General features: G+C 49.4%; 2 protein-coding genes across 11 annotated transcripts in view; both read right to left on the reverse strand.

Annotated features, from left to right (window-relative positions):
• Positions 1 to 25,513, reverse strand: LOC108175445 (zinc finger protein 302). Of its 10 annotated transcripts, none has more exons than XM_089319507.1 (7): positions 25,366 to 25,499; positions 24,126 to 24,164; positions 22,240 to 22,361; positions 11,154 to 11,223; positions 8,422 to 8,542; positions 8,123 to 8,206; positions 1 to 485 (listed from the first exon to the last, which is right to left on the reverse strand). In XM_089319507.1, exons 2-7 carry the CDS (start codon positions 24,156 to 24,158, stop codon positions 412 to 414), a joined length of 504 nt encoding a protein of 167 aa, XP_089175633.1. In that variant the 5' UTR covers positions 24,159 to 24,164; positions 25,366 to 25,499; the 3' UTR covers positions 1 to 411. The 10 variants fall into 10 exon arrangements, with proteins under 10 accessions (XP_089175633.1, XP_089175635.1, XP_089175634.1 ...); XM_089319509.1 differs by having other exon boundaries at positions 1 to 520; XM_089319505.1 differs by lacking the exons at positions 1 to 485; positions 22,240 to 22,361; positions 24,126 to 24,164; positions 25,366 to 25,499 and adding exons at positions 3,900 to 6,224; positions 10,205 to 10,286; positions 11,716 to 11,854.
• Positions 1 to 26,552, reverse strand: part of LOC138846506 (protein Aster-A-like) — a 406,361-nt gene that overhangs the window by 111,207 nt on the left and 268,602 nt on the right.

The raw sequence follows: 26,552 nt of genomic DNA on the forward strand, positions 1-26,552 counted from the left end.
TACAATGCCAAAATCTTTTTTTTTTAAGATTTATTTATTTGAAAGTCAGAGTTACACAGAGAGAGGAGACGCGGGGGGGGGGTCTTCCATCCGCTGGTTCACTCCCCATTTGGCCGCAACGGCCAGAGCTGGGCTGATCCAAAGCCAGGAGCCTGAAGCTTGTTTCCAGGTCTCCCACATGGATGCAGGGCCCCAAGGACTTGGGCCATCTTCTACTGCTTTCCCAGGCCACAACAGAGAGCTGGATCGGAAGAGGAGCAGCCGGGTCTTGAACCGGCACCCATATGGGATGCTGCACTGCAGGCCAGGGCGTTAACCCTCTGTGCCACAGCGCTGGCCCCGCCAACATCTTAAGCTGGGGAGATGCTGCCTGCAGTGATGGCTTCTCCAGATGTGAGCCTCTGTACATAGCTACAACCTTGTCCACAAGGATCGTGTGTGGCAGAACTGTTGAGGCTCCCCACGGGTCACCCAGAACACGTCGGCTTTGGAAGTGAAGGTAAAAGAGGTCAAGAGACTGCTGGAATAGGCATGAACAGAACATGTTAGCCAAATGTACACAAGCAAACGATGCGCCAGCAGTTGATTGAATAGCATCAGTAATTTTGATAATATTAGCTACTGACAGGAACACAGCATTAAGGTTGTAGTAATCCTGCACCTGAGGTGCCTCCCACTACCTTCTCCCCCCAACCCCCACATTTAAGAACAGGCAAGGTCAGGATGTCAAATGGGGAAATGGTGGGGACAGTCACCCCTTTATTAGTTTGGTTTCCTATGAGCTTTTGAAGACCCTGTTGTAACCTGTGTTGGGCCATGTTGACTCTTTTAATTAGGGGCCCATGAGGTCTTATTTTATCAAGTCTGCTTCTAAGTGTTGAAGAGTTTACCTTCTGATTTATTGTGTTCCAGGATCTGTGCTCCAACAAGGGATGTCCTACGGTAGTGGGCACAGCTATGATTATAGAAATTTAGGCAAGTCTACTTTTTTTTAAAAAAGATTTATTTTATTTGTTTGAAAGAGTTACAGAGAGAAGTAGAGACAGAGAGGTCTTCCATCCGCTGGTTCACTCCCCACATGGCCTCAACGGCCAGAGCTGCACTGAGCCGAAGCCAGGAGCTTCTTCCAGGTCTCCCACGTGGGTGCAGGGGCCCAAGCAGTTGGGCCATCTTCTACTGCTTTCCCAGGCCATAGCAGAGAGCTGGATCGGAAGTGGAACAGCTGGGACTAGAACTGGCGCCCACATGGGATGCTGGCGCTTCAGGCCAGGGCTTTAATCCACTGCACCACAGCGCCGGCCCTGCAAGTCTATGTTTAAAATGAAACTTGTCTAATTTTTCCTCTACTTTCTGTGTACTCACTTTGTAAGATTATAGGAGGCATACTGTTTAAACTTAATGGAATCCATGGCTGTAACTATAATTTTGAACCCCAACATAGATTAAGTGCAAAGTTTCCTTTTGCTACATTTAGCAGGTGTCTTTAACATTTTAACATCTTGAAAGGCACAAAAGCCAATCACTGCTCTTTTTATTTTTACTCTATAAATTCTAATATAACTTAGTACTTAAGTTTTGGCTTTACAATTGAACCAAATTATGGAACTTTGTTATAATTTATATATTTAATTTATATAAATTAGTATATACTTACATACAGTATTCAATAGCTATATGTAATTTAGCTGAATACCTGTTGTTTTCTCCCAGTGTATGTGGGGGTTCATTTTTGCTTGTTTATTTTTAAATCTTTAGTTGTCTGAGAGACAGAGAAGAGTGCACACTCAGCTGCTGATTCATCTCCCAACAGCCAGGGCTGGGCTAGGCCAAGGCTGGGAGCTGGGTGGCAGGAGCCCAACTGCTGGCGCCATCATCGGTGCCTCTCATGGTCTGCAGTATCAGGAATTCCTCAAGGGCCAGACGCAGAATCAAACACAAGCACCGACTGCAGTGTGGGGTGCAGGTGCCCTGCCTGGCATCCTTCCCGCGAGGCCAGATGCCCGCCCCCTGGGTTTGCTTGAAAGGGTTAAACAATCTAGAATCAGCGTATGTTTGCTGGGCCTGGCATTTGTTCAGCACACAGGTTTAAATGTCCTTACCTCTCCTCCTGAGGTGGGTTCACAGGCACCTAAAGCAACAATGTTGTTGTTTCTTTTCCTTTTTGTTGGTTTTTTTAGGCTTTTAGCTGCCTGGAACCTCAGCCTTTAATTTCTGTCCTTGAAGTGCCTACCTAAAATCTCAAAGCTGCCCAAAGAACTTAATGTTTCCTTTAGGGTTATTTTTCAAATTCTCACAACCAGAATGCAGACATTGAGAAGTGGAGTGTAGTCTCAGCAGGCTGAGTTCGAATCCAGAGCTGCGTTAATATGTAGCCCTTGTGACAGGCCCACAGGGAGACTGGGGAGGCTCACTGGTGCGGTGGTAACCATCCTGTATTTATTTTTTCCACGTGCGTCTTTCTCGTCACATTGCTTACTTTCTGCACCTCTCAAGTCTCGTGGCCTTGTTATTGTGTCTTTTGTCAATGCCTTTTACAGGGAAGGCTTTATGCTCTAATGCAGTCTATTTAAAGCAGTGCCTGCCCAGCACAAAGGTAGGCTCCCAGAAAATGCTATGTGGTAAGTGCCTTGGGTCTTCCTAGATCTTCAGCAACAGGCTCTAATGCACCTGACTGGTCCAACACTAATGAACACACTTTCCAAGCACCAGTGACCTTCAAAGTCATGGTTGTAACCTTTTTTTTTTTTTAAAGAATTATTTATTTTTGTTTATTTATTTGAAGGGCAACCAAACAGACGGGGAGAGACAGAAAAAGATCTTTCATCTGCTGGTTCACTCGCCTAAATGGCCCCAAGAGCCAAGTTTAAGCCAGGCCGAAGCCAGGAATTCCAACCAGGTCTCCCACAAGGGTGGCAGGGCCCAAATACTTGAGTATTAGCAGAGAGCCGACTTGGAAGCGGAACAACAGACTCACACCAGCAGTCTGGTGTTGCATGCAGCAGCTTAAGCCGCGTGCCCCAGCGCTGGCCCCAGGGAAAGCGAGAGCCGCTGTACCTCGCCAGGGGACCCGGTACTAGAGGTGACGCTGAGGACTCAGGGAGTCTGGGCTCACTGAGCAGAGCCCCACCTCTCCACCAGGCGAGGTGCCTTGTGTCAGTTCGAGTCCCGGCTGCTCCACTTCCGATCCAGCTCTCTGCTGTGGCCTGGGAAAGCAGTGGAAGATGGCCCAAGTGCTTGGGCCCCTGCACCCACGTGGGAGACCTGGAAACAAGCTTCAGGCTCCTGGCTTTGGATTGGCCCAGCTCCAGCCATTGTGGCCATTTAAGGAGTGAACCAGCAGGTGGGACGATCTCTCTCTCTGCATCTGCAACTCTGCCTTTCAAATAAATAAATCTTTACAAAAAAAATTAATAAACCACATGCTGGGCGTGAAAACCCAGAGTCATACGCTAATGGAACCAAGAGGTTAGCGACAACCCAGGATGGTGTTCAGGATGTGGACCTCGCGGGAGGCCCGTAGGTCTCTGGGGACGCGCCTGCAGCAGGTGGTTCTCCCCAGGGCTCCCTGCGTCAGCACTTTCTCTACTGCCGGCGTGCCTGAGATCTGTCCCCGCCACGCTCTACCACTGCCGGTGCAGCTGCACCATCCTGGATGTGCGCCTCCAAACTGAGCTGAATGAGCCTTATCCTCTGGACAGTGTGTTGCCATGGGTACTTCGTTATAGTAACAAAAAGCTAATCTAGTGCTCATCACATAATTAGCACTCACCCAGTAAGATTCAATCAAAAACCACACCCACAGTCAACACTGCTCTAATCTCCCACTAAAGGCTATAGTATGGCTAAAACAAATTCTTCAAGAAGTAGTAACACTTTTTTCAAAAGTCACAGAGAGTTCATTATATACAAAATAATTTTTATTAGAGACCAAAAATTTTATTAATACTATTTTTACTTCTTTGACAGCTTTAATTTTCAACAGTGTACAATTTACTGGAACCACTAAATGGCTAGATATTTGCACATAACAATTGGTTAAAAATAATTTGTAGGGCCCGGCACTGTGGCGTAGCAGGTAAAGCTGCTGTCTGCAGTGCTGGCATCCCATGTGGGCACTGGTTGGAGTCCCCAGCTGCTCCACTTCCGGTCCAGCTCTCTGCTGTGACCTGAGAAATCAGTAGAAGATGGCCCAAGTCCTTGGGGCCCTGCATCCACGTGGGAGACCCGGAGGAAGCTCCTGGCTCCTGGCTTCAGATCAGCCCAGCTCCGGCTGTTGCAGCCATTTGAGGAGCAAACCAGCAGATAGAAGACCTCTCTCTCTCCTCTGCCTCTTCTCTCTCTGTGTAACTTTTACTTGCAAATAAATAAATAAATCTTTTAAAAAAATTTTTTCTATAGAGCATATGAGCAAAACTATGTTACTGCTCTGAGAAATGTATATTTATTTATAATAAACTTGCTTGCTCTCCTGTAGGATTCTGTTTACAGTGCTGCTGGCAAACAAGATTTAGACATAATGCCTAACCCTGCAGGTTGCCTTACTGTTAATCTGATGTCTAGCAAGATAGCTTAGTGGACACCTGGCACATGTCTCACACTGCGGGAGCTCTTTAATGTACAATGAGGAATGCGGTAAACTAAAGGACTTCGACTTCTAGTTTTCTGCATTCATAGAGCTTCTCTCCGGCAGAAGTTTGGCTTTTGCTGACTTAGGATCTACGGCTGAGGTTTACTTTGATTCCTGCTTTCACTCGCACCTGGTCTCTCACATGCATAGTCATTCAAATGGTCCGATGACTTTCCCACACTCACTGGCTTTATCGCAGCTATGGGTTCTTTGATGGGCGGTGAGATTGGAGCCTTTGCTGAAAGCTTTTCCGCATTCACCACACTGATATGGTTTCTCTCCAGTGTGAGTTCTCTGATGCACAGTAAGGTTGGAGCTACAGCTGAAGGCCTTCCCGCACTTAATACATTCGTAAGGTTTCTCTCCAGTGTGGATTCTGTGATGCTGAAGAAGGGACGATCTGTGACTGAAGGCCTTCCCGCAAATACTGCATTCGTAAGGTGTCAGTCTGATGTGATTTCTCAAATGCATATCCAGTGATCCGGGCTGGCTGAAGGACTTCCTGCATTTCTGACACTCAAAGGGTCTTTCGTCCGTGTGCAGACTCTGATGCTGAATGAGAAGCGGGAGGCTACTGAAGGTCTGCAGACACTGGTTGCATTCACATTGCTTCTCGATGGTATGAATCCTCTGATGTCGAGTAAGGTGGGAGCTACAGCAAAGGCTTTCCCACAGTCGCTGCATTCATACGGTTTCTCTCCAGTATGGATTTTTTGGTGGTGAATGAGAGATGACCTATGAATGAAGGCCTTCCCACACACTGGACACTCATAGAGTTTTTCTTGCGTGTGAATCCTCAGGTGTTCAATGAGATGTGAGACACGACTGAAAGACTTCCCGCAGCGCGTACATTCATACGGCTTCTCTCCAGTGTGAGTGCTCTGATGATTCGTAAGCGATGAGACGTGATTGAAGGCCTTCCCACATTCAGCGCATCGGTAAGGTTTCTCTCCGCTGTGGCTTATCTGATGTCGAGTAAGGGATGAGCCGTGGCTAAAAGTCTTCCCACATTCGTGACACTCATAGGGTTTCTCCCCTGTATGAATTCTCCAGTGGCGATTCAGGACTGACCGTTTGCCAAAGGCTTTCCCACATTCTCTACATGCATAGCCTTTCTCTCGATTACACAAAGTCTGGCGAAGGCTAAGCGATGTGCCCCGGTTGAAGGCCGCTGCAGCTTCATTAGAGTTCAGAAGCTTCCTCCCACCACTGGCGCCCTCATTCCTGACAACGGACGTTCTTGGTGGGCTTGTCTTCAGCGTGTCACAGGCTCGGAACTTTGCTTCAGGAGAAAGTCTGTGCTGTTCAGAACAGGTGGGCTTTAAGTGGAAGGTGCTTCTAAACGCATTGCACTTGTTAAAAGCTTCCCCGGTGGGGCTCTCTCTACAGGGGAGAGGCACTGGTCTGAAATGTGTTCCCCGGCTCCTGGGCCTCCCCTCCTCCGTATCTCTGCACTCCTGGTCCTTACTGGCATTTGAAAATTCACAACTCGGTTTTACAGTTTTTTCTGTTCTTTCTATTTCTGTTTGGGGTGACTCCTCATTATAAAAATCCCCTTTTGTTGATAATTCCTTGCTTTCCCATCTTGGTTCCCAATCTGAAATATATAAAGAAAGTAAAGTGGTGCTTTTTCTCTACTTCTTTTTTTTTCTTTTTTTTTCTCCCTCCCTCCCTCCTTCTTTCTTTCTTTCTCTCTTTCTCTCTTTCTCTCTCTCTTTCTCTCTCTCTTTCTCTCTCTCTTTCTCTCTCTTTCTTTCTTTCTTTCTTTCTTTCTTTCTTTCTTTCTTTCTTTCTTTCTTTCTTTCTTTCTTTCTTTCTTTTTGACAGGCAGAGTGGACAGTGAGAGAGAGAGACAGAGAGAAAGGTCTTCCTTTGCCATTGGTTCACCCTCCAATGGCCACCGCGGCCAGTGCGCTGCGGCCGGCGCATCGTGCTGATCCGATGGCAGGAGCCAGGCACTTATCCTGGTCTCCCATGGGGTGCAGGGCCCAAGCACTTGGGCCATCCTCCACTGCACTCCCTGGCCACAGCAGAGAGCTGGCCTGGAAGAGGGGCAACCGGGACAGAATCTGGTGCCCCGACCGGGACTAGAACCCGGTGTGCTGGCACCGCAAGGCGGAGGATTAGCCTAGTGAGCCGCGGCACCGGCCGCTCTACTTCTTAAAAAGAAATTTCTAGGATGGAAACAGGAGAAATAAAACCCCTGGAAAACACATGATTTTGACAAGTCCCACATTTCAGCTATTTCTGAGCAAAGCTCACAGGGAACGCAGACAGCTCACAGAGGCAAAAAGAGTGTCATTAGGGAAATGGGTAAATACAGGCAATCAGTTAAAATAAAAACGCAAGCAGGGCTGGTGCTGTGGCATAGCGGGTAAGTATGCTGCCTACAGTGCCAGCATCCCACATGGGCGCCAGTTCGCATCCCGGCTGCTCCATTTCCTATCCAGCTCTCTGCTGTGGCCTGGGAAAGCAGTGGAAGATGGCCCAAGTCCTTGGGTCCTTGCACCTGCATGGGAGACCTGGAGGAAGCTCCTGGCTCCTGGCTTCAGATTGGCACAGCTCCAGCCGTTGCAGCCATCTGGGGAATGAATCAGTGAATGGAAGACCTTTTTCTCTCTCTCTGTGTAACTCTGACTTTCAAATAAATAAATAGGGGCTGGCACTGTGGAGCAGAGGGTTAAAGCCCTGGCCTGAAGCGCTGGCATCCCATATGGACACCAGTTCTAGTCCCGGCTACTCCTCTTCCAATCCAGCTCTCTGCTGTGGCCTGGGAAAGCAGTAGAAGATGGCCCAAGTCCTTGGGCCCCTACACTCCCGTGGGAGACCTGGAAGAAGCTCCTGGCTTCGGATCGGCGCAGTTCCAGCCATTGCAGCCATCTGGGGAGTGAACCAGCAGATGGAAGACCTCTCTCTCTGTCTCTACCTCTCTCTGTAACTCTGTCTTTCAAATAAATTAAATAAATCTTAAAATAAATAAATCTTTTTAAAAAATGCAAACTATCAGAAAGAAAATATGGAGGTCATTCTGGGTTCCAAGCCATCATTTTATACTATATTTATGTGAACAATGACATTTTATCTCATAGTCTTCTTCTCCAACCTTCAATTAATCTGTTTGCTGCCAGATTAATGATTAAAACACACAGTTTATACTACTACATTAAACCATTACAATGACAACAGAATAACCTAAGTACTACCTATGGGTCACAAAGGTTCAGGCTTTCTGAGTTGTTGTTTCTTGTGCTGCTTTGTTTCAAATAAAGAGCATTTTTAATTATTATGATGGCAAAAAATTATGATGACAAAAATCTCATTTTGATTAGATGACATAAGCAATACAGATAACAGTTTGGAAAAGAGGAACGATCATTTTGAAATTTACCTCTGGAATCCCTAAAGACAGCTCTCCTAAAATGCATCCACTCCCACTGCCAGCATCTTTCACAGAGACTTCCTTCGCCTAACTCACACCATTAGTCGGAAACGTACCTTTCGGTAGGTTTTTCTCCACCATCCAGGGCTCTTTTCCATCCTCCAGTAAAGTGACCACACATGGCTTAGCCACGGAGAGGCCTGCGTGTAGGAAGACAGAACTCGCTCAAACTGCAGCCACAGGGGTCAGAGGTCACCACAAAAGGCAGCAAAGGGAGGCGTGTTCACTAAGATGGGACGACACGCTTAGGGCCTGGCACAGAAGGGCTAAACAGCTCCTTGGGAACGTGGTATTCAGCCATTTACCATCTCCACGGCCCCTGGAGAAGGAGAAGTGGAAGGAGAGATATCCTCACCTAGAGAGACGAGGTTCTTGTAATTCTGGACCGTCACCTCCCTGTATAAGTCTCTCTGTGCAGAACTGAGCCATCCCCACTCTTCAGGAGAGAAGTCTACAGCCACATCACTGAATGTCACCTGAAACAGCAAGGACATTTAGCTCGGCCACCGCCCAGGCCTCACTGTACTGCCCCGCGGTCCCCTGTAGAGTAAAGGGACCAGGTTCAGGCAGTGATCTAGAATCTGGTCTCAGTTACGTAGTAACTGCATAATCACAGGCTTGCTGTACAACCAGGGTAAGACAAGTCTCAGAGGGCTGAAGGCCAGAGCCAGGAATTCCATCGAGTCTCCCGTGTGGGTGGCAGGAACCCAAGTACCTGAGCCGTCATCTGCTACCTCCCAAGATGCACATTAGCAGGAGGCTGGAACGGAGGGCTGAGCCAGGACCCGAATCCAGGCATCCCAAGTGGGATCAAAAGCCCGCAGCAGGGGCCGGCGCCGTGGCTCACTTGGCTAATCCTCTGCCTGCGGCGCCAGCACCCTGGGTTCTAGTCCCGGTTGCTCCTCTTCCAGTCCAGCTCTCTTTTGTGGTCCAGGAAGGCAGTGGAGGATGGCCCAGGTCCTTGGGTCCTGCACCTGCACGGGAGACCAGGAGAAGCACCTGGCTCCTGGCTTCAGATCGGCGCAGCACCAGCTGTAGCGGCCATTTGGGGAGTGAACCAACAGAAGGAAGACCTTTCTCTCTGTTTCTCTCTCTGTCTATAACTCTACCTGCCAAATAAATAAATAAATAAAGCCCGCAGCAAAAGCCTGCCCCTTCTGCCACTGCCATTTTGGTACATGTTGCTATTGACTAGTGACACAGGTCTTTGGCTTCAAACGGGGTGATTTGCGTTTGTCAGGAGTTGGGGAAATACTGAAACATCAAATGCCCTGCCGCTGCAGAAAGCCCTCTCCACAGACGCAGGGCAGAAAGTAAACAGCCGCACCCCTGAACAAGCACGAACACAGGGGCGAGCCACTGAGGAGTCGGCAAGCAGACGCGAGCTCCGTCCACAGAGCCAAGCAGACGGAGCACGTTGTCCAGGTAACTTGTCCTCAGGTGAGAGGCTTCACAGCACAGTCTGCTACTTACACTTCCTTGTAACTGGAATGGCCACCATGCTAGTCAGTCACCTTTATTTCTCAAAGGAAAAATAAGATTTATAGTCCCTTTATGTTAAGCAGGTGGTTTCAACTTGGGAACCAGGAGTCTAGGTTAAACTCTCTCTCTCTCTCTCTCTCTCTCTCTCTCACACACACACACACACACGGGGGGGGGAGTACTGTCTTTCTCAATGTTTGCGTTTCAAAACGTTGGTCCCAAGGGCCTTAAGAACAGCTTGACAAACCAGTAAAACTGGCAAGAGACCTATGCAGCTTTTAGAAAGATGTGCACATGCCTCAGAGGGGCAGTTCTATCATTAGTCCTTCTCAAAGAAATGCGCTGAGAAAACAGGGGTGTCTCCACCTTTTAGTAGGGAAGAAAATTCCTTTTTACTTTTGGCTCCTATGTACACTCTCCCAGGTATTAGGGTTGTTCCAGCCTTATCATATCTTTTCCTACTTTCCACAATGGTTTTTAAATGATTAGCTTCTATAAATGTCATCTCATAAACCAAATTAAAAACTCAACACTATGTCAAATGCATAAAAGTTTCATTCCACAAATGCAAAGCTACTTCACACTGTTCTGAACATATACTAACGTCACTGTATTAACAGCTTGCAGAAGGAAATCCACACCCCCTCATGAGATACCTTCTGCTCTCTGTGTAGAGCTGGGTTCCTCAGCCTTGACACCTCTGACGTCCGGGGCTGCATAATTCCTGGCTGGTAGGAGCTGTCCTGTGCATTAGCCGCATCCCTGGTTTCTACCCCCATCCCACCGCCATCCTGGTTATGGCAACCAAAAAACCCAGAAATGCCTCTCGACATGACCAAGTGGCCCTTATAGTGGAGCCAAAGGGGAAGAAAATCACCCGTATTTGAGAACCACCCACCTCTTTAAAGAGAAAGAAAAGGAAGGTGGGATTAGAGAGGCAACAGCCTAATTATACAAAGTTTTATAATCACTGAAAAACTCTGACTTCTATTCTGAGAAAAGGCCGCTGAAATGTTTCAGCTGAGGATCGACAGCATTCCACGTATCCACGGGATCACCGTACCAGCTGTCCCGAGCAGAGAGAGGGCTCGGGCAGAGCAGGAGAGCCACCCAGGAGGCTCCTGCAGTGAGGCAGGGAGCTGGGGCCAGGGCAGCAGCAGTGAAGGCAGTGACGGAGACCAGTGGGCAGGTCCTAAGTATTTCCAAAGACAGTACCTGAGTGGGCCTTCCAAGTAAAAAGGAGGAATCAAGGACAATTCCAGACATCCCGTGGGCAACCGAAAAGCCTGCCCCATCAGCCACTGACCACGTGATACAGCTTCGGCAACCGTAAATAACCTCAAATTCTAAGTTTGCATTCTGAATTGTAATAAAAGAAATTCCTTTGGGCACAAGACTCTACAGCAAGTCTTCCAGCAGAAAGCTAGGGCACTAGGACAGTACCGTGGCGCTCTCTGGCGGGTGCCACCCTCTCTTACAACCAAGGGAGCGGGAGATCCGGTCCCTCAATGGCCGCCACAGAGCGAGGACTGGCCGAGGAGGCAAAGCAAACACCCAAGACCCAGGGAAGCAAGTGTCCCACGGTGTGGGGGCATACCGACTCACCTGAAACATCACTTTGCAATTTCCAAAAATGCAAGCAATCCAAGCTCTTATCTTACGAATGGGCAGTGTTCTGAGAAGACAGAATAAAGGAAAAAAAACAGTGATCAAAAGTCGGGCTTATCTTGCAGCTCTGTGCCAGCACTGGGGCGCCAGTCCCCTCCCCGGGAACTCGCGGGTGTGTCCTGGCACAGGTCGTGGGTCTCCCCCTGCGAGGACAGCAACCCTCCACACACCAGGGGCACACGCGCAGGACACAGCTGCAACGTCAGACACCACCCCCACGGAATCCCAACTTCCATCTTAAACGGCGACAAGGCTGCACCCCTCATCTGTTGGGGGTCACGGGTGGGCGACATCAGATCTACCGTCTGTGGCGTCCGCCGTGGGTGCGTGCTGTGCGTGCTCTCTCGCCCCGTCCCACGCACGGCGGCTCTGAGGGGTGAGCGCCTCACAGCAGCCCCGGAGAGGCGACGGTCCTGCCCGAGGTCCCCCGCGATGCCGCCCGCCGCCGGCCTCCCGTGACCCGCAGCTGCGGGACTCCCGGGAGGGACCCCGCCGGCACCTCCGTGTCTCACTCGTGAGTGGACGCCGGCCCCGGGAACCACACCGCCCGGCGTCCTACCGGATCCCAGGAGCCGGCGCCGGGCCGCCGACGACCGCGGGGCTAGCCAGGAGCGGCGCCCACGGCCGCGCGAGTTTCCCAGAGTCCTCCGCGTCCGGCACGGCGGCCATTCGCGCACCGGAAAACCACACCTCCCAGGAGCCTCTGCGGGGGCGACGCGCCCAGCGGCTCAGCCGGGATCGTAGCACGCAGTCGGCTTGCTGTGAGGACAGTGGCGCTCCGACCACGAAACTACATTTCCCAGAAAGTCAGGCGGCTGCGACAAGGTCTTCGGGCTCATCCGTGCACTCACAAGTACATTTTTCACTTGGGTAGTTGCAGGCGTCCCTGACTCCTCTCGTTCACAGCCCGGCAGCCACGCTGTCCGGGTCAGGAGGTCGTATTTAGCGCCCACCTTCCGGGACTCCAGTTCCCAGAATGCACTGCAGCCTGTCCAGCTTTGCCCCGCCCACCAGGGCCGTTTCCCGGAAGTCCGTGCGGGCGCGTCAACTCCACGGTGCTAGTAAGGGTCCTTCGAGGGTCCGTACATGCCCCGGAAGGATTTGAAACACTGAACTCCAGTGAGCGCTCCCAAGGCAGGGGCCCTCACCCCGGGAGAGAATCCCCCTCCCACGACCCAGCCCGGCGTCCAAAGGGCGATGGACGTCAGTGTCCAGATGCCAGAGCAGACTACTGTTGCTGTATGAGTCGGTTGTCTGCTTTCTTTTTAAATTTAAATTATTTACTGTTTGCAATTAAACACCATGTGTCTGAATGTTCTTGTCAGAAACCAGGTGGGATATTCGTTAGGCAATGCGTCTCCACTGATAGGCCGGGGGCTATGGCGTGTAAGCCCTGTAGCAGCCCTAGCTTTGAAGGCATGGCATCAGCTGCAATGGCTGACGCACAGTGTGTCCCCTCCTATGACCTTATTGCACGATGACACTGTTTCCCAGAACTACCAACCTACGCTCCTACTCGAGTCATTGCTTTGGTGGCTATTAGTGCCCCATTTGTGAAACAGATTTTTCCAGTGTTCCGTGTGAAACTAAGTTGTGTCTTAAGTTATCCTTTTTTTTTTTTTTTGGTTAAGTATTTATTTTCATACGTGAACATTTTTAAAAAGAAATACTGTATTTATTTATAGGCAACAAAAGTGTCAATCTATGGAATCTGCAAGGAAAACTACATAAATAAGCCATAAAGTACACAGGATAAAGATGGCTATTTTTTTAAACTGTTTTTCCATGTATTATCAAGTTGAAAATTTTAAAATAGTATTCTTTACAAGAGCTTACAACACATCTCTTACATGAAGATAAATAAGATTGCAAGATATGTACAACTAAAACTATAGAAGATTGTTCAGAAAAACTAAAGATTTAATAAAAGGAGAGGTATACCATGTTTATGGATTGGAACACTCCACATTGTTACTGTTTTAATTCTCTTCAAATTGATTTATAAAGTGGTCTTCAAATAGTTCATGAAAAGCACACATGACAAACTATGCATGGATTTCAATTTTTTTGTCACCAAAATAAACTCCAGCTAACTTGTTATAACATGTCAACACAGGGTCTGGTTTTGAGGCATTAGGAAAGATGACGCCAGCCCCATCAGAGCAACATGAATTCTGCTAAAACTGAAACAAGAATAGACATCAAATCTATGGTGAAGACTGGGTAGGAGAGTGAAAAATGTATGTAGACTGCCCCAAAGAAATGAGATAGAGCAGATTACACATCTCAGCAAAGGACAAGAATGTTGGCAGACCGTCTACATCAATTTGGGAGGAAACATCTCTTCCGTGCCCTAACTGAAGAGGACCAACGACTAACAGCAGAAACAAAGTGCCAGCACCAAATACCTCTACAGGCTCATCTTACGCAATTCCGACTGAAAAGGTTGGGCACACTTTCTGCTTGATGGCTGCCAAAGCTGCAGACAAGAACAGTGCTTTTAATGGAAATTTTATACAAGTGGGATCAAGATCTAAAGCGTTTTTTCAAATTATATAACGAGAGATGAATCATGGCTTTACAAATATAATCCTGAACACACAGCACAAAGCAGTAGCTACTAAGAGTTGGAACTAATCCAGTCAAAACAAAAGTGAACCAGCCAAGACAAACTGTCAAGGCAACAGTTTGGGGGTGGGGGAGGGGTATTAAAGCATTTTTCTTGTTGGCGCTCTGGAAGGCCAAGGACCAATAACATCTGCTTACCGTGAACGTATTCTGAGACTGTCAAAGCTTTGGCAGAAAAATGCCTGGGAAAACTTCTCCAGAGTCCTTCTCCCCCACAACAATGCTCCTACTCATGCCTCTCATAAACCAAGAGCAATCTGGTGAGAGTTTTTCAATGTTTATTTTCATCTACTTGAAAAGCAGAGTAGTAGAGACAGAATTTCTTCCATATTCTGGTTCACTCCATATTCTGGTTCACTCCCCAAATGCCTGCAACAGCCACGGCTGAGCCAGTCATGAGCCCAGAACTCCATACAGGTCTCCCCTGTGTGTGGCAGGAGTCCAAGCACTCGGACCATTAACTGCTGTCTGCCAGGATGTTTCAGAATTAAAGCAGGGGGCCAGCACTGTGGCATAGCAAGTAAAGCCATATGGGTGCCAGTTCAAGTCCTGGCTGCTCCACTTCCGATACAGCTCTCTGCTGTGGCCTGGGAAAGCAGTAGAAGATGGCCCAAGTCCTTGGACACCTGCACCCACATGGGAGACCCAGAAGAAGCTCCTGGCTCCTGGCTTCAGATTGGCACAGCTCCAGCCATTGTGGCCGTTTGGGGAGTGAACCAATGGATGGACAACTTCCTTTCTCTCTCTCCTTCTCTCTCTCTCTCCCTCTGCCTTTCAAATAAATAAATCTAAAAAAAAAAAAAAAAAAAAAAAAAAAAAAACACTGGATTAGAAGCAGAGTAGCCAGGACTCAAACCAACAATCTGGTAAGGGATACAGGTGTCCCAAGCAGCAGCTTAGCCCATTGACCACAGCGCCCACCCTTGCTGAGAGTTGTGACAGGAAATCATGAAGCGTCACTTTATAGTCCTGATCTTGTTCCTCTTGACTTTTTGGTTCCGAATCCTCAAATATCTTGACAGGGCACCCACTTGTCTTAACAATGTAAAGCAAAACAAAACAAGACTACAAGGACATGACTGGATTCCCAGAACTGGTTTTTTTTTTTTGGGGGGGGGGGGAGGATAGATTAAATGGCTTCTAGCATCATTTACAACAGTGTCTTGACCCTAATAGAGTTTGTTGAGAAATAAGGCGTCCATTTTTATCTTTCAATTATACTCTTTCATGAACTTGCTGAAGTTCCTTCATATATATTCCATGCACTCCCGATCCAAATCACACAACACTTTTGAGGAATATGACAAGAGAGTTCTAAAATCCATATGGAAATGATAAGGGCAAAAAATTCTTCCTAAGGTACAGATTTAAAATACTACATTACTTGATTTGAAGATACATTATACAATTACGATATGTAAGACTTTAAGATAATCAGCAAAAATACACAGGAAAAATATCTATAAACAGACCAACATATACAAGATCAAATGAATTTCAACTAAGGTGCAACAGCAACTCAGTAAATAGTACTGTCAACAGGGAGCAATTGAGTGTCCACATTTAAAATTAAAACAAAACAAAACAAAACAAAAAAAACTCCAGCCTCAAACCTCATACAGTATAAAAGAGTTAACTCAAAATGGATTATAAACCTAGGAGTATGAAACTTCTATTATGTGACAAAAGGGAAAAATTTTAGCTTGATAAATGCTTCCTACACACACAAAAACAGTGCTTAATTAAAAGGGAGGAAAATCCACATGTTCAACTTCATCAACAGTAATCACCTCTGCCACAGGAAACACTCTATCAAGAAATGTTTTAAAATGTCACACGATAGAGTATTGACAAATCACATATTTAATGAAGGACTTGTATCCAATATTTAGTAAGATCTCTCAAAATTCAATAATAATATTTTAATGGACAAAAGATACATATTTAAAGATGTAGCGATGGCAGTAGCAAAACTAAAAATTCTCAAATTAGTCACTAGGAAATATATAAAATAAAATCACAGAGAAATTCCGCTACCTACCTAATGAGAATGGCAAACTCATTAGATCATGTTGGTGAGCTGCGCAAGCAACCAAAGTTCTAGTTACACCGCTGGAAACTGTGGAAAACAGTCTGTCAGTTTCTAAAGAGACAAACATCCACATACCAGCTGACTCCGTGTGTTTATGTCTGAGTTCTGATGCTCTGACAGCTGAGCGAGCTGGCCAGACTGCCCCTTCCACATTATCCTTTCTTCCGAGCTAGCGAAGGGCTTGACTAGTAGCACAACTCTATGCAATCAGTAATCCCAAATCTCCTGCCCCAACTGCTTCTCTAACTCTCACACTAAGCCAACACACGCTCTGCTGTAATGCATTCCAGGAGCAATTATCAGGTAACAAGAGCAATCCTCAGCCCAAAGTCCAGCTAACTTATTCAAACCAGCTCGCTACAAACTGCCCTTCCACGTCTTTCCTGTGGGATTCCCACAGAAGCTGTGGCCTAAGCCTTCCCCTTGCTCACTTCTGCCTCCTGACCAACACGGGTGCTCTCTGTAGCCCTGTGTGACATGATGTTCCCCCTTCTCTCAGGAACTGTAGGTAATAAATTCTTTTCCTCAACATTGGCCTATGTCATCACTTTGTCACAACTGAAATTAAAATCCCGTGGTTAGAAATGAGACACTCAGGCCTTTGTCTCCCAGCTATTAACACACAAGACAAGTATGTGAATGTTCACAGCCACTTTATTTGTAATAATCCCAAACTGGGAGCAACTCATGTTCCTTACCAGATATGTAGAACAAATTGTGGGATAACCACACGAGTATACTAGTCTAGACTAAAACAATGAAGTAATCAGACAAGGAACATGGAGGAATCCCAAAATAATTACACTGCGTAAAAAAAATAAAAACTTCTTTAGAACAATATTTTGGTATTCCATTCACATAAAATTCTAGAAAAGTTAAAAAGTCTGCAGTAGTCCCCTTGCATCCACAGGGCGTATGTACCAAGTGGATGTCGACAGTACCAAACCATGTATATAAGCAAACTGGCCTTTCCTACATATACATACATATGACAAACTTTGACTTATAAATAAGGCATAGCAGATTAACAAACATAGCTAATAAAACAATTCTAACAATGTACTAACCAACATAGCTAATAAAACAATTCTAACAATGTACCATAGGGACACACAATGTACCACAGGGACCAATACTGTGATGCAGCAGGTTAAGCCACCATTTACAACAAAAGGGTGCACCAGGTCAAGTCCCGACTACTCCACTGCCAATTCAGCTCCCTGCTAATGCTTCTGGGAAGGCAGTGGATGATGGCCCAAGCACTTGGGGCCTACCACCCATGTGGGAGACAAGGATGGAGTTCCAGGCTCCTGGCTTCAGCCTAGCCCAGATCTGGTTACTGTGCCCATTTGGTGAGTTGATCAATGGATGGAAGAACTATGTCATTCATTCTCACTCTCTCTCTCTAATAAATAAATAACCTTTTTCTTTAAAAAAAAAAAAAACTAATAAAAGTAATTTAAAACTTGAATTATTTCTGAAATTTTTCATTTAGTATTTTTTGACTATGATTCACCACAGCAAAACTTTAGAGACTGTGGGGGTCCCACATCATGACAGGTTAAGCCACTGCCTGCAACACCAGCATCCCATGAGCACTGGGTTGAGTCCTGGCTGCTCCACTTTCAATCCAGCTTCCTGCTAATGCAATTGGGAAAGCAATGGAAGATGGCTCAAGTGCTTGGGCTCCTGCCACCCATGTGGGAGACCCAGATGGAATTCAGCCTGCCCAGCTGTTGCAGCCAATTGGGGAATAAACCACTGGATGGAGGATCTCTCTCTCTCTCCCTCTCTGTAGCTCCTTCAAATAAATAAATCTTTTTAAATAAAGAAAGACATACAGCGAGAGAAAAAGGAAAGGAAGAAAAAAAAAGCAGCTGGATAAAGGGGGATTTCTGTAAAGGATGAGGCAAATTTGTGGTTGAGAAATATGTTCATTATCATGACCGTGGTGAAGGTTGCATGGATACATAAAAATCATTCTTCACACTGAACATCAACTGCATCTACATAGAGCCTTCAAAAACTGGTTCAAGGGGGCCAGCACTGTGGTGTAGCGGGTGAAGCCACCTCCTGCAGTGCTGGCTTCCCATACGGGTGCCAGTTTGAGTCCCGGCTGCTCCATTTCCAATTCAGCTCTCTGCTATGACCTGGGAAAAAGCAGTGGAAGATGGCCCAAGTTCTTGGGTCCTTGCACCCATGTGGGAGACTCGGAAGAGTCTCCTGGCTTCAGATCAGCCCAGCTTTGGCCATTGTGGCAATCTGGGGAGTGAACCAGCAGATGGAAGATCGCTCTCTCTCTCTCTCTGCCTCTCTGTAACTCTCTGCCTTTCAAATAAATCTTAAAAACAAAACAAAACAAAACAAAACAAAAAAAAACGGTTCAGGGCAGGCATTTTGCCTAGTGGTTAAGATGCATGTCCCATATCTGAATATCTGGGTGACTCCCTGGCTCCAGCTCCTAATTCCAGCTTCCTGCCAATGCAGACCCTGGGAGGCCGTACTGATGGCTCAAATAGTTGTGTTCCTGCCACCTACCTAGGAGACGTGGTTGAGATCTCAGCTCCCAGCTTTGCCCCTGGGCCACTGCAAACATTTGGGTAGTGAACAAACAGATGGGGGCTCTTTCTCTAATAAATAAATAAAACAAATTTTTTAACAGTTCAACACGGAAATCTGGATCCTTCATTGGCAAACACATCTTAAATATGTTCTTCTTTGGGGGTCTGGTGCTGTGGCGCAGGTGCCCTGGCCTGAAGTGCCGACATCCCATATGGGTGCCGGTTCGAGACCCAGCTGCTCCACTTCCTATCCATCTCTCTGCTATGGCCTGGGAAAGCAGTAGAAGATGGCCCAAGTCCTTGGGCCCCTGCACCCACATGGGAGACCTGGAAGAAGCTCCTGGATCCTGGCTCCAGATCGGCTCAGCTCTGGCCGTTGCGGCCAACTGGGGAGTGAACCATTGGATAGAGGATCTCTCTCTTTCTGCCTCTCTGCTTCTCCTTTCTCTGTGTAAGTCTTTCAAATAAACAAACAAATATTTTTAAAAAATATGTTCTTCCTTTGGAAGGGACAGCCCTACACCAATGGAAGCAAAGCCTAGCAAGCAATAGATGCTAAATAAGTCACACGCCTAGACAACCAGCGCTTTTCTTGGTTTCTTTTTCTTGCCTGTATAGCAATGACCTTGAGGTAAGCAACCCAAATAGTCTTGACAATTCAGAAAACATTCAGATTATTTGCCCTACCAGTGATCTGAGCCACAGGAGTCGTTAAATCTGTAAGTTCTGAGAATACCTGAATACCCGAATCCCTCACAGCTATAGTGACCAGAATATTTCTCTAAGCACCACTGGGTAAGGCACATGCCTTCTGGTTTGCTGGCTCCAATTCTATTAACCCCATCAGTGTGTTAAGCTGATCAGGGTAAACTGTGATGGCCTCACGCCACTTGTGGTTTCCTACAGGGGACACAGTATAAAGACTGGCCGTCCCTCCGCTCACAGGGCGACCGGATGGTACATAGGAGATGGATTCTGCCATTGGCACCGGCAGGGAGAGCACTCAGGGAAGGGCCTCGTGCAGGTCAGACAGGGTAACGCACCTCCGGAAGCCTCCCCACACACTGCGGCTTGCACGTCAGGTGTGAGGTGTAGCCTTTGGCTGACGGCCACTTCACAACTCTATTCTCAGAGCTTTTCTGCCGTCATGCATTAACCAAGCAGATAACACTCTTGTATTCCACGGCCTTTCTTCAGGGCGAACCCTCTGGTACCAAGCGAGGGAAGGCCACTGGCTCAACACTCTCCGACATGATTTTGCCGATGTTGAATGAGGCTGGATTTGTGGCTAAAGCACTTCCTACGTTCACTACGCTCATACGGTCTTTCTTCCGCGTGGGTTCTCTGGTGTCGAAGAAGTGTAAATTTCAGACTGAAGGCTTTCCCGCATTCACTGCACGCATAAGGCCTCTCCCCAGTGTGCACTCTCTGGTGTAAATTGAGGCTAGACCTGTGGCTAAACCATTTACCACATTCGGCGCATTCATAAGGTTTCTCACCGGTGTGAACTCTCTGGTGTGAGACCAGGCCAGAGCTTTGGCTAAAGAACTTGCCACATTCAGTACACTTGTAAGGCCTTTCTCCGGTATGGATTCTCCGGTGCCGAACAAGCATGATTTTGCGGCTGAAGAATTTTCCACACTCGCTGCATTCGTAAGGTTTGGCCCCTGTGTGAATTCTCTGGTGTCCAATTAGGCCAGACCGTTGTCTAAAGGATTTCCCACATTCTGTGCACTTATACGGCCTTTCTCCAGTGTGGATTCTCTGATGGCGAACCAGGGTGGTTTTACAGCCAAAGAAGTTCCCACACTCTACACAATTATAAGGCTTTGCCCCCGTGTGAACTCTCTGATGTTGAACAAGGCCATAGCTTTGTCTAAAGGACTTCCCACATTGCGTGCATTCGTAACTCCTGTCTCTGGCGTGGATTTTCTGGTGTTGAACGAGTCTGCATTTCCGTCTGAAAGCTTTGCCACATTCGCGGCACGCATGAGGCTTCTCTCCAGCGTGAACCCTCTGGTGCTGGCCGAGGCGGTGCTGCTGGCTGAAGGCCTTCCCGCATTCACGGCACCGGTATCGCCCGTCGCCAGTGGGAACGACCTCGCTGCACCCTGCGCTTCTGGGCGGACGCCCCCGGAGGTCAGCGGTCTGGTTGTGCAGAGGGCCTGGGTGGGGCAGGAGGTCCTCCCCATCGTCCCCGCACAGAAAGGGCTCCTCTGACAGGTGGCCTCTGCAGCCCGTAAGCGGTGACGCCCCGTCCTCCTCCCCGCTGGGGAGCCCCTCTCCGTCCTGATGCTGAGCGATGCTTAGGCTGAAGCAGAACTGTCTTCCACACGCCCCGCATGCCTGAAGCTTCTGCCCAGAGCAAATCCCCTGGTGTTCGGCCAAGAGCAAAACGTCCTTCATGACTGGGCCACACATCCCACATGGCTCGGCACTCTGCGTGGCCGAACCTGACCCGGGAGTCCTGATCCGCGGCACTGCTTGCAAAGTCGCCTCGGCATTCTCCATCCGAAACCAACAGCCTGAAAGCAGAGAAACACTGCCTGCCGTACATGCAGATGCGGGATAAAGAGGGCAGGCCATCCCAGACGCCTGCTCTGTAACTCCAGGATCGAACACACGGGGCTCCTGGGAGGATGAGGCAGCCGCAGCTGGGCTGAGGCAGGTTCCATACCGAGCCCGGCAGCACTGCACCACTGGGGGCTCTGGGGAGGAACAAGAATACAGTACAGCAAAGGGCGCGCTGTGAGCCTGACTCGCTGATCTGCCGACGGCTTTCAGCAGGGGCTTCTCGGCGGCTGACCTGGGAGCCCTGAACGGAAGGCTGTGCCCAGATCTGGGAAAACCAACCGCATCTGAGAAGCTGCCGAAGCACAATGCAGGCCCGGAGCACGTCTCACAGCGCGGTATGTGCAGCTCCTTGTTGGAGAGCACGACAGGTGGGCAGGAACGGGGCAGACTTTCAGGCAAGAGGGGTGTGCTTAGCTCTGGTCAGAAATCAAACAGGAGGGGTAAGTGGGGAAAATGCCAAGAAAAGGAGAGACTGAAATGAGTTATGGAGCCTGTCTTGGCAGACACGCTGGGTGCCAGGAGAACCCAGTCCTGACACTGAACTATCCCTGCCTTGTCGCTTACCAGGGCCAGGTCCCCTCCAAGTCCCTAGTGCCACAGCTGGCCCAACGCCTGCCCTGCCAGGTGCCCAGGTGCCTTCCCCCGCCTCCAGCCGGACAACTACACGGATCTGGGAAGAAGCAAATCCTAAGAGAAAGACAAAGCAGCTAAGTGGATGGACACCAACAGCCAGAGCACCCAGCCCACCGGGAGTGACAACCAGTATTACAAGAAGAACCTTGGAGAAACGTCCTCTAGGATCGGCCCCCTGCCCCCAAAACTGGTTCTCCAGCTGACGCCTGTGATTCCTGACATGGGGCAAGAGGCAGCGTCAGCTGGAGGAAGGAGGGTGCAGTAAAGGGCAGAGAGGGGCGGCAATCCCGGACGGTCCCCCGACAAGGTGAAGCCACGTCAAGTGGAAGCCACGGGCCCCCATATCCTTCCCTAGAAGGCCTGAGGGCACCAGACGCTGGGGCTCCGTGGGAGAGGGTGAGGAATGCCTGAAGCCTAGGAAGAAGACCCAGGAAGGAGGCAAGGTCCACTGGCGGCTGTGGGAAGGGAAGAGAGAGCCCTGCAGAGAGGAGGAGGGGCCAGCCCAGCCCGGACGCTGCGAGGGTGAGGGACTTACCCAGCGAGGCCACCAGGGTGAAGTTGTCCAGCATCACATCCCGGTACAGGAGTCTCTGAGGCTCGCCAAGGAGCTGCCACTCCTCCCAGGTGAAGTCCACAGCCACATCCTCCAAGGTCACCCTGCCATACCATGATGGGCACAGCAGTGTCTCTAAGCAGCCCCTCTCCCAGGGCCCTCTCTATCCCTGGCTCCCTAAACCCAGTCCCTCCCACCCTCCTCTCAGGAAGGCTCACGGGAGGCGGAGGCCGGATAGCACCACAGTCCCCTCGCTGTGTCCCCCACATCAACTGCAGACATGTGGGCAGGTAAATGCTGAGCCCTGGGACTGACGAATTCCCCTGGGCATGCCTTCCAGTTCATGCCTCCCGTACCAGCGAACACGGGCCCAGCGTCCTCCCTCACCTCCTAGGGCCCAGCCCCTGGGAGCCTCAGTTCACGCTCTCCCTTGGCCACATCCCTCTGGGCACCATCAATCACACACATTTGGATTCTCACTGCCACTGTCCATGCCCTGCGTATACCATGGGCATCTCCCTGAGCTCCGGGGAGAACCCAGAAAACACTGGGAAATGTAAGGGTGATTCCATCCCGAGTCCCACATCTGACAGCCCACAGGGCCAGGGAAGGCCTCTGGCCCTGCTGTCCAGACCTCTCCACCTCGTCCTGGCCCCTGCTTCAACCTCACATGCAGGTGGCAATACCTTAAGCCCTCTTCTACTGCTGTGCTGCGCGCATCACGGCCTCCCCTATCGCAGCTGTCCTCTTCCCATCAAAGCCTCATTCAGTGCCCAGCTCCCCTGGCCGCCCATCTATCACCGACTCTCCCACTGGCCCCTGAGCTTATTTGTAAGCCTAAGTAAATTCTCCAGCCCCACCAATGGTCACCATTGGACTGGTGAGCCTTGACAAGGGGGAGTAAGTGCAGGCTTTGGGCTGTCATGTCACCTCCATCACTGCTGTCCTCCCATGGTCACACCCCTGGGAAGCTCTGGCCATCTGCCATAGCCACCTCAAACCCCACAGCCACCTCTCTGGCGTTACCTCTCTGTGACATTCACCAACCCTAGGCAGGTGCCCAGTAACATGGTCACCATGACCTGAAGATTTCGCCTCCTAAATGGGACTCACAGCTCTGCCCCAGGCCACACACAGGTCACCAACTTGTGCTGTCCTCAGCATGAACCTCTTGCCTGAACTCCAGCTGTGTGTCCAGCTGTCCACTCACTCACTCCACTCAGGGTCTCTGGAACATCACAAACGGACCATAGCCCAACCTACCGCCTGATAATTCTTCTGAAACTCACACCTACAACTGACTTCCCCTTCTCAGTTGATGGCATCTCCTTCCTGCTAGCTGCAAGGGTCAAAATTCCATCCATCTCTCGATCACAGAGTCTGATTGGATATATTTTAAAAGCAAATCCAGGAGCCGGCGCCATGGCTCACTTGGCTAATCCTCCGCCTGCAGCACCCGCATCCCATATGGGTACCAGGTTCTAGTCCCAGTTGCTCCTCTTCCAGTCCAGCTCTCTGCTGTGGCCCGGGAGGGCAGTGGAGGATGGCCCTAGTCCTTGGGCCCCTGCTCCAGGCCTGACTCCCTCATCCTGGCTCGCAGGTCCTCTAAGACATACAGAGGCCTGTGACAGCCGCCTGCCAGCTCTGTCTCACCACTGTTCACTGGCACATGCTGACCCTCTGCCTACAACACCTGCCACAGAACATTCTACAGGTGGCCAGAAACTGGCCTAGATGCCAGATCAGGTGTCTGATGACACATTACCCCAGGCCAAACTGAGTAATGTGGCAGACAAGCAGTAGCAGGATAAATCCAGGAGACCATATGGGTCATGGGGAGGTATGGAAGGGGGACACTATCCACTCACCTGTGCGTGGTTCGTGAACACATCTGAAGCCATGGAAACCTGAGGGAAGAGTGAGACTGTGAGCGAAAGGCATCCATGCTGCGCCCCAAGGGATCGCCTGATCATGCCCTGCAAGGTGACCTTGGGCTAACTGACCAAGTTTTGGGGTTCAGTCCTTGGTGCGACCTCTTACCTGCTATGTGACCCAGGACAAGGATTCAACTTTCCGGTGCCTATCTTCACTGAATGGACCTAAGAATGGCACCCACATCCTGAGGTTGGAACTTGTATCGAATGCATTAGTAATTACGCATCGAGTGCTAAGTAGGCTCTATCACTATCCACAAAATCAAGTCTTCTGTCAATGTTTTCAGTGTAAATCATGCGATGGGTCTTTGAAAGTATGAGGATGCAATACTGTGATGTTTAGTGTTTTCACGTACGGCTCTGGGAGTATATTATGGTGTTAACCACATTTGCATTGCATGCACAAATTTAACTTGCTAAATTCCCACAGTTCAGTGTTTACATGCACACTTTTAGAGGAACGTTGATCCCTTAATGTGGAAGTGAGTGATTGTTCCATTTCTCCCTAAGTTAAACCGGGGTGTGGTGACTCCAAGGCGGGGGGTACCTTCTCTGTTCTCAAAGATCTGCGCACCACTGCATCGCCACTCCGGTCCGGCAACAATGTTCCCTGTCCCCCTGCGCCTCCTGTCTGCCCGTCTCTCCTCTCCTCGTCAGTCACCCTTGCCTTCTATCCCCAGTCGGCCGGCTTCTTAGTAACCTTCGGGAACCTTTTAAAATCGTCCCTGGGATCCAGTCTTTCTGATGACAACCGTCCGGGGCCACCAGTGCCCTCAGATTAGCTCATCTGCTCACGGGTCCCAAACGCTTCCCAGTCGCATCCGCAGGCTCTGCACACCCTGGTCCCTCTGTAAGGGACATCTCTCATCACTCCGCGTGTCAAAAACAGGGGACCTACCGGTACCGCCCCTGAACTGGCCCGAACAGAGAGCTGTGGCTGCAGTGCCCCGAGCAGGTGTCTTCACTCGGGGCTCCAGGGGGTGGCGGGATCGGACAGGTCAGCACCAGGGGACGCAGCACCAGCCTCAGCGGGCAAGCGCAGGCGACCCAGCCAAACCCCGACGCCAGCCTGCCCTGCGCGAGGAGTCGCCCCAGAGGGCGCCCTCCCGATCCACAGACCCGCCCCCATGCACCGTGAGCGACGCCTCGGCTCCCGCCTTCCCGCTCCCTTTACCTTGGGCCGGACCAAGAGCTCAGACCCTGTCCAGGTGGACCGACCCAAGAGTCACCAAAAGGACCGCCGCCGCAGGGGCGCCGGAAGTCCCGCCTGGACGTGCCCAAGCGTCCCTTTGCAAGGGCCCCCATTGGCTTAGCGCCGCAGGGGCTCTGCGCAAGGATTCTGGGTAATGTAGTTCTCCCGGGCCTCTGCGCTGGAGGGCGCGCGCGCTCCAGACTCTGGCACAGGTGGCAAATGTGCGCCGAAGTTCTGAGACCCACGTGCTTCCCAAAGCGACAAAATCAAAAGACAAACTAAACCACGTCGGTCCGACACACACACACGTGAGCACTTATTATCTTAAGAGCTAATAAAGATCATAGTACTTTCCTTCATAGAAAATTTTCAAGTCAATTCTGTAGGCTCGAGGCTGTCAGGGTGATGACGAGAGAAAATAAAAAACTGCAGAGAGGCTCAGATGGGGAAGCTTGCAGGGTACCGCAGGTGGACAGGTGTGGAGCTCTCCTGCTAATTCGCACAAGCAGCAGCCCTACTGTGTAATCGGTGCGCATGCCCCAACCCTTCAACACCATTGTATCCCGGTAATATGTCTTGCTCCGTATTCTGAGAGATATTCAAGTACTTTTAAGGAGTTCGACATCTATCTGGAAGAAGAGACTTTTACCAAGTGACATTTTCTGTGAAGACCGCATCACTGGTGAAGGAAATGTGGAAGGGGGCATCTTTTTTATTTTTTTAAAGATGCATTTATTTGGGGCTGGCGCTGTGGTGTAGAAGGCTAAGCCTGCTACAGTGCTGGCATCTAATGTGGGTGTCGGTTGGAGTCCCAGGTGCTCCCTGTTAATAACCTGGGAAAGCAGTGGAGGAGGTTGTATTTGCCCTGACTGGACATGACACATGTACCCGTGTGTCAAAACAGCTCTTGGCATCCCATAAACATAGACGATTTTATGTGTCCAGCACTAAGTTGTCAAGTCTATGCACACAGGATACCTTTTCATTTATTGAGGTCTTGCATAATGTCTCTCAACAATGCTTTGTGGTCTTCGATAGCTTGTCATTTTCAGTGTACAAGTCTTGCTCTGTTGTGGTTAAATTTATTCCTGAGTAAGTTCTTTTTTTATGCTGTTATTTTTTTAAGATTCATTTATTTATTTGAAAGTCAGAATTACACAGAGGGAGAA

This window comes from Oryctolagus cuniculus, chromosome 18, assembly GCF_051225735.1.
Source record: "Oryctolagus cuniculus isolate XC-2025 breed Fujian yellow rabbit chromosome 18, ASM5122573v1, whole genome shotgun sequence".
Taxonomy (NCBI): Eukaryota; Metazoa; Chordata; class Mammalia; order Lagomorpha; family Leporidae; genus Oryctolagus; species Oryctolagus cuniculus.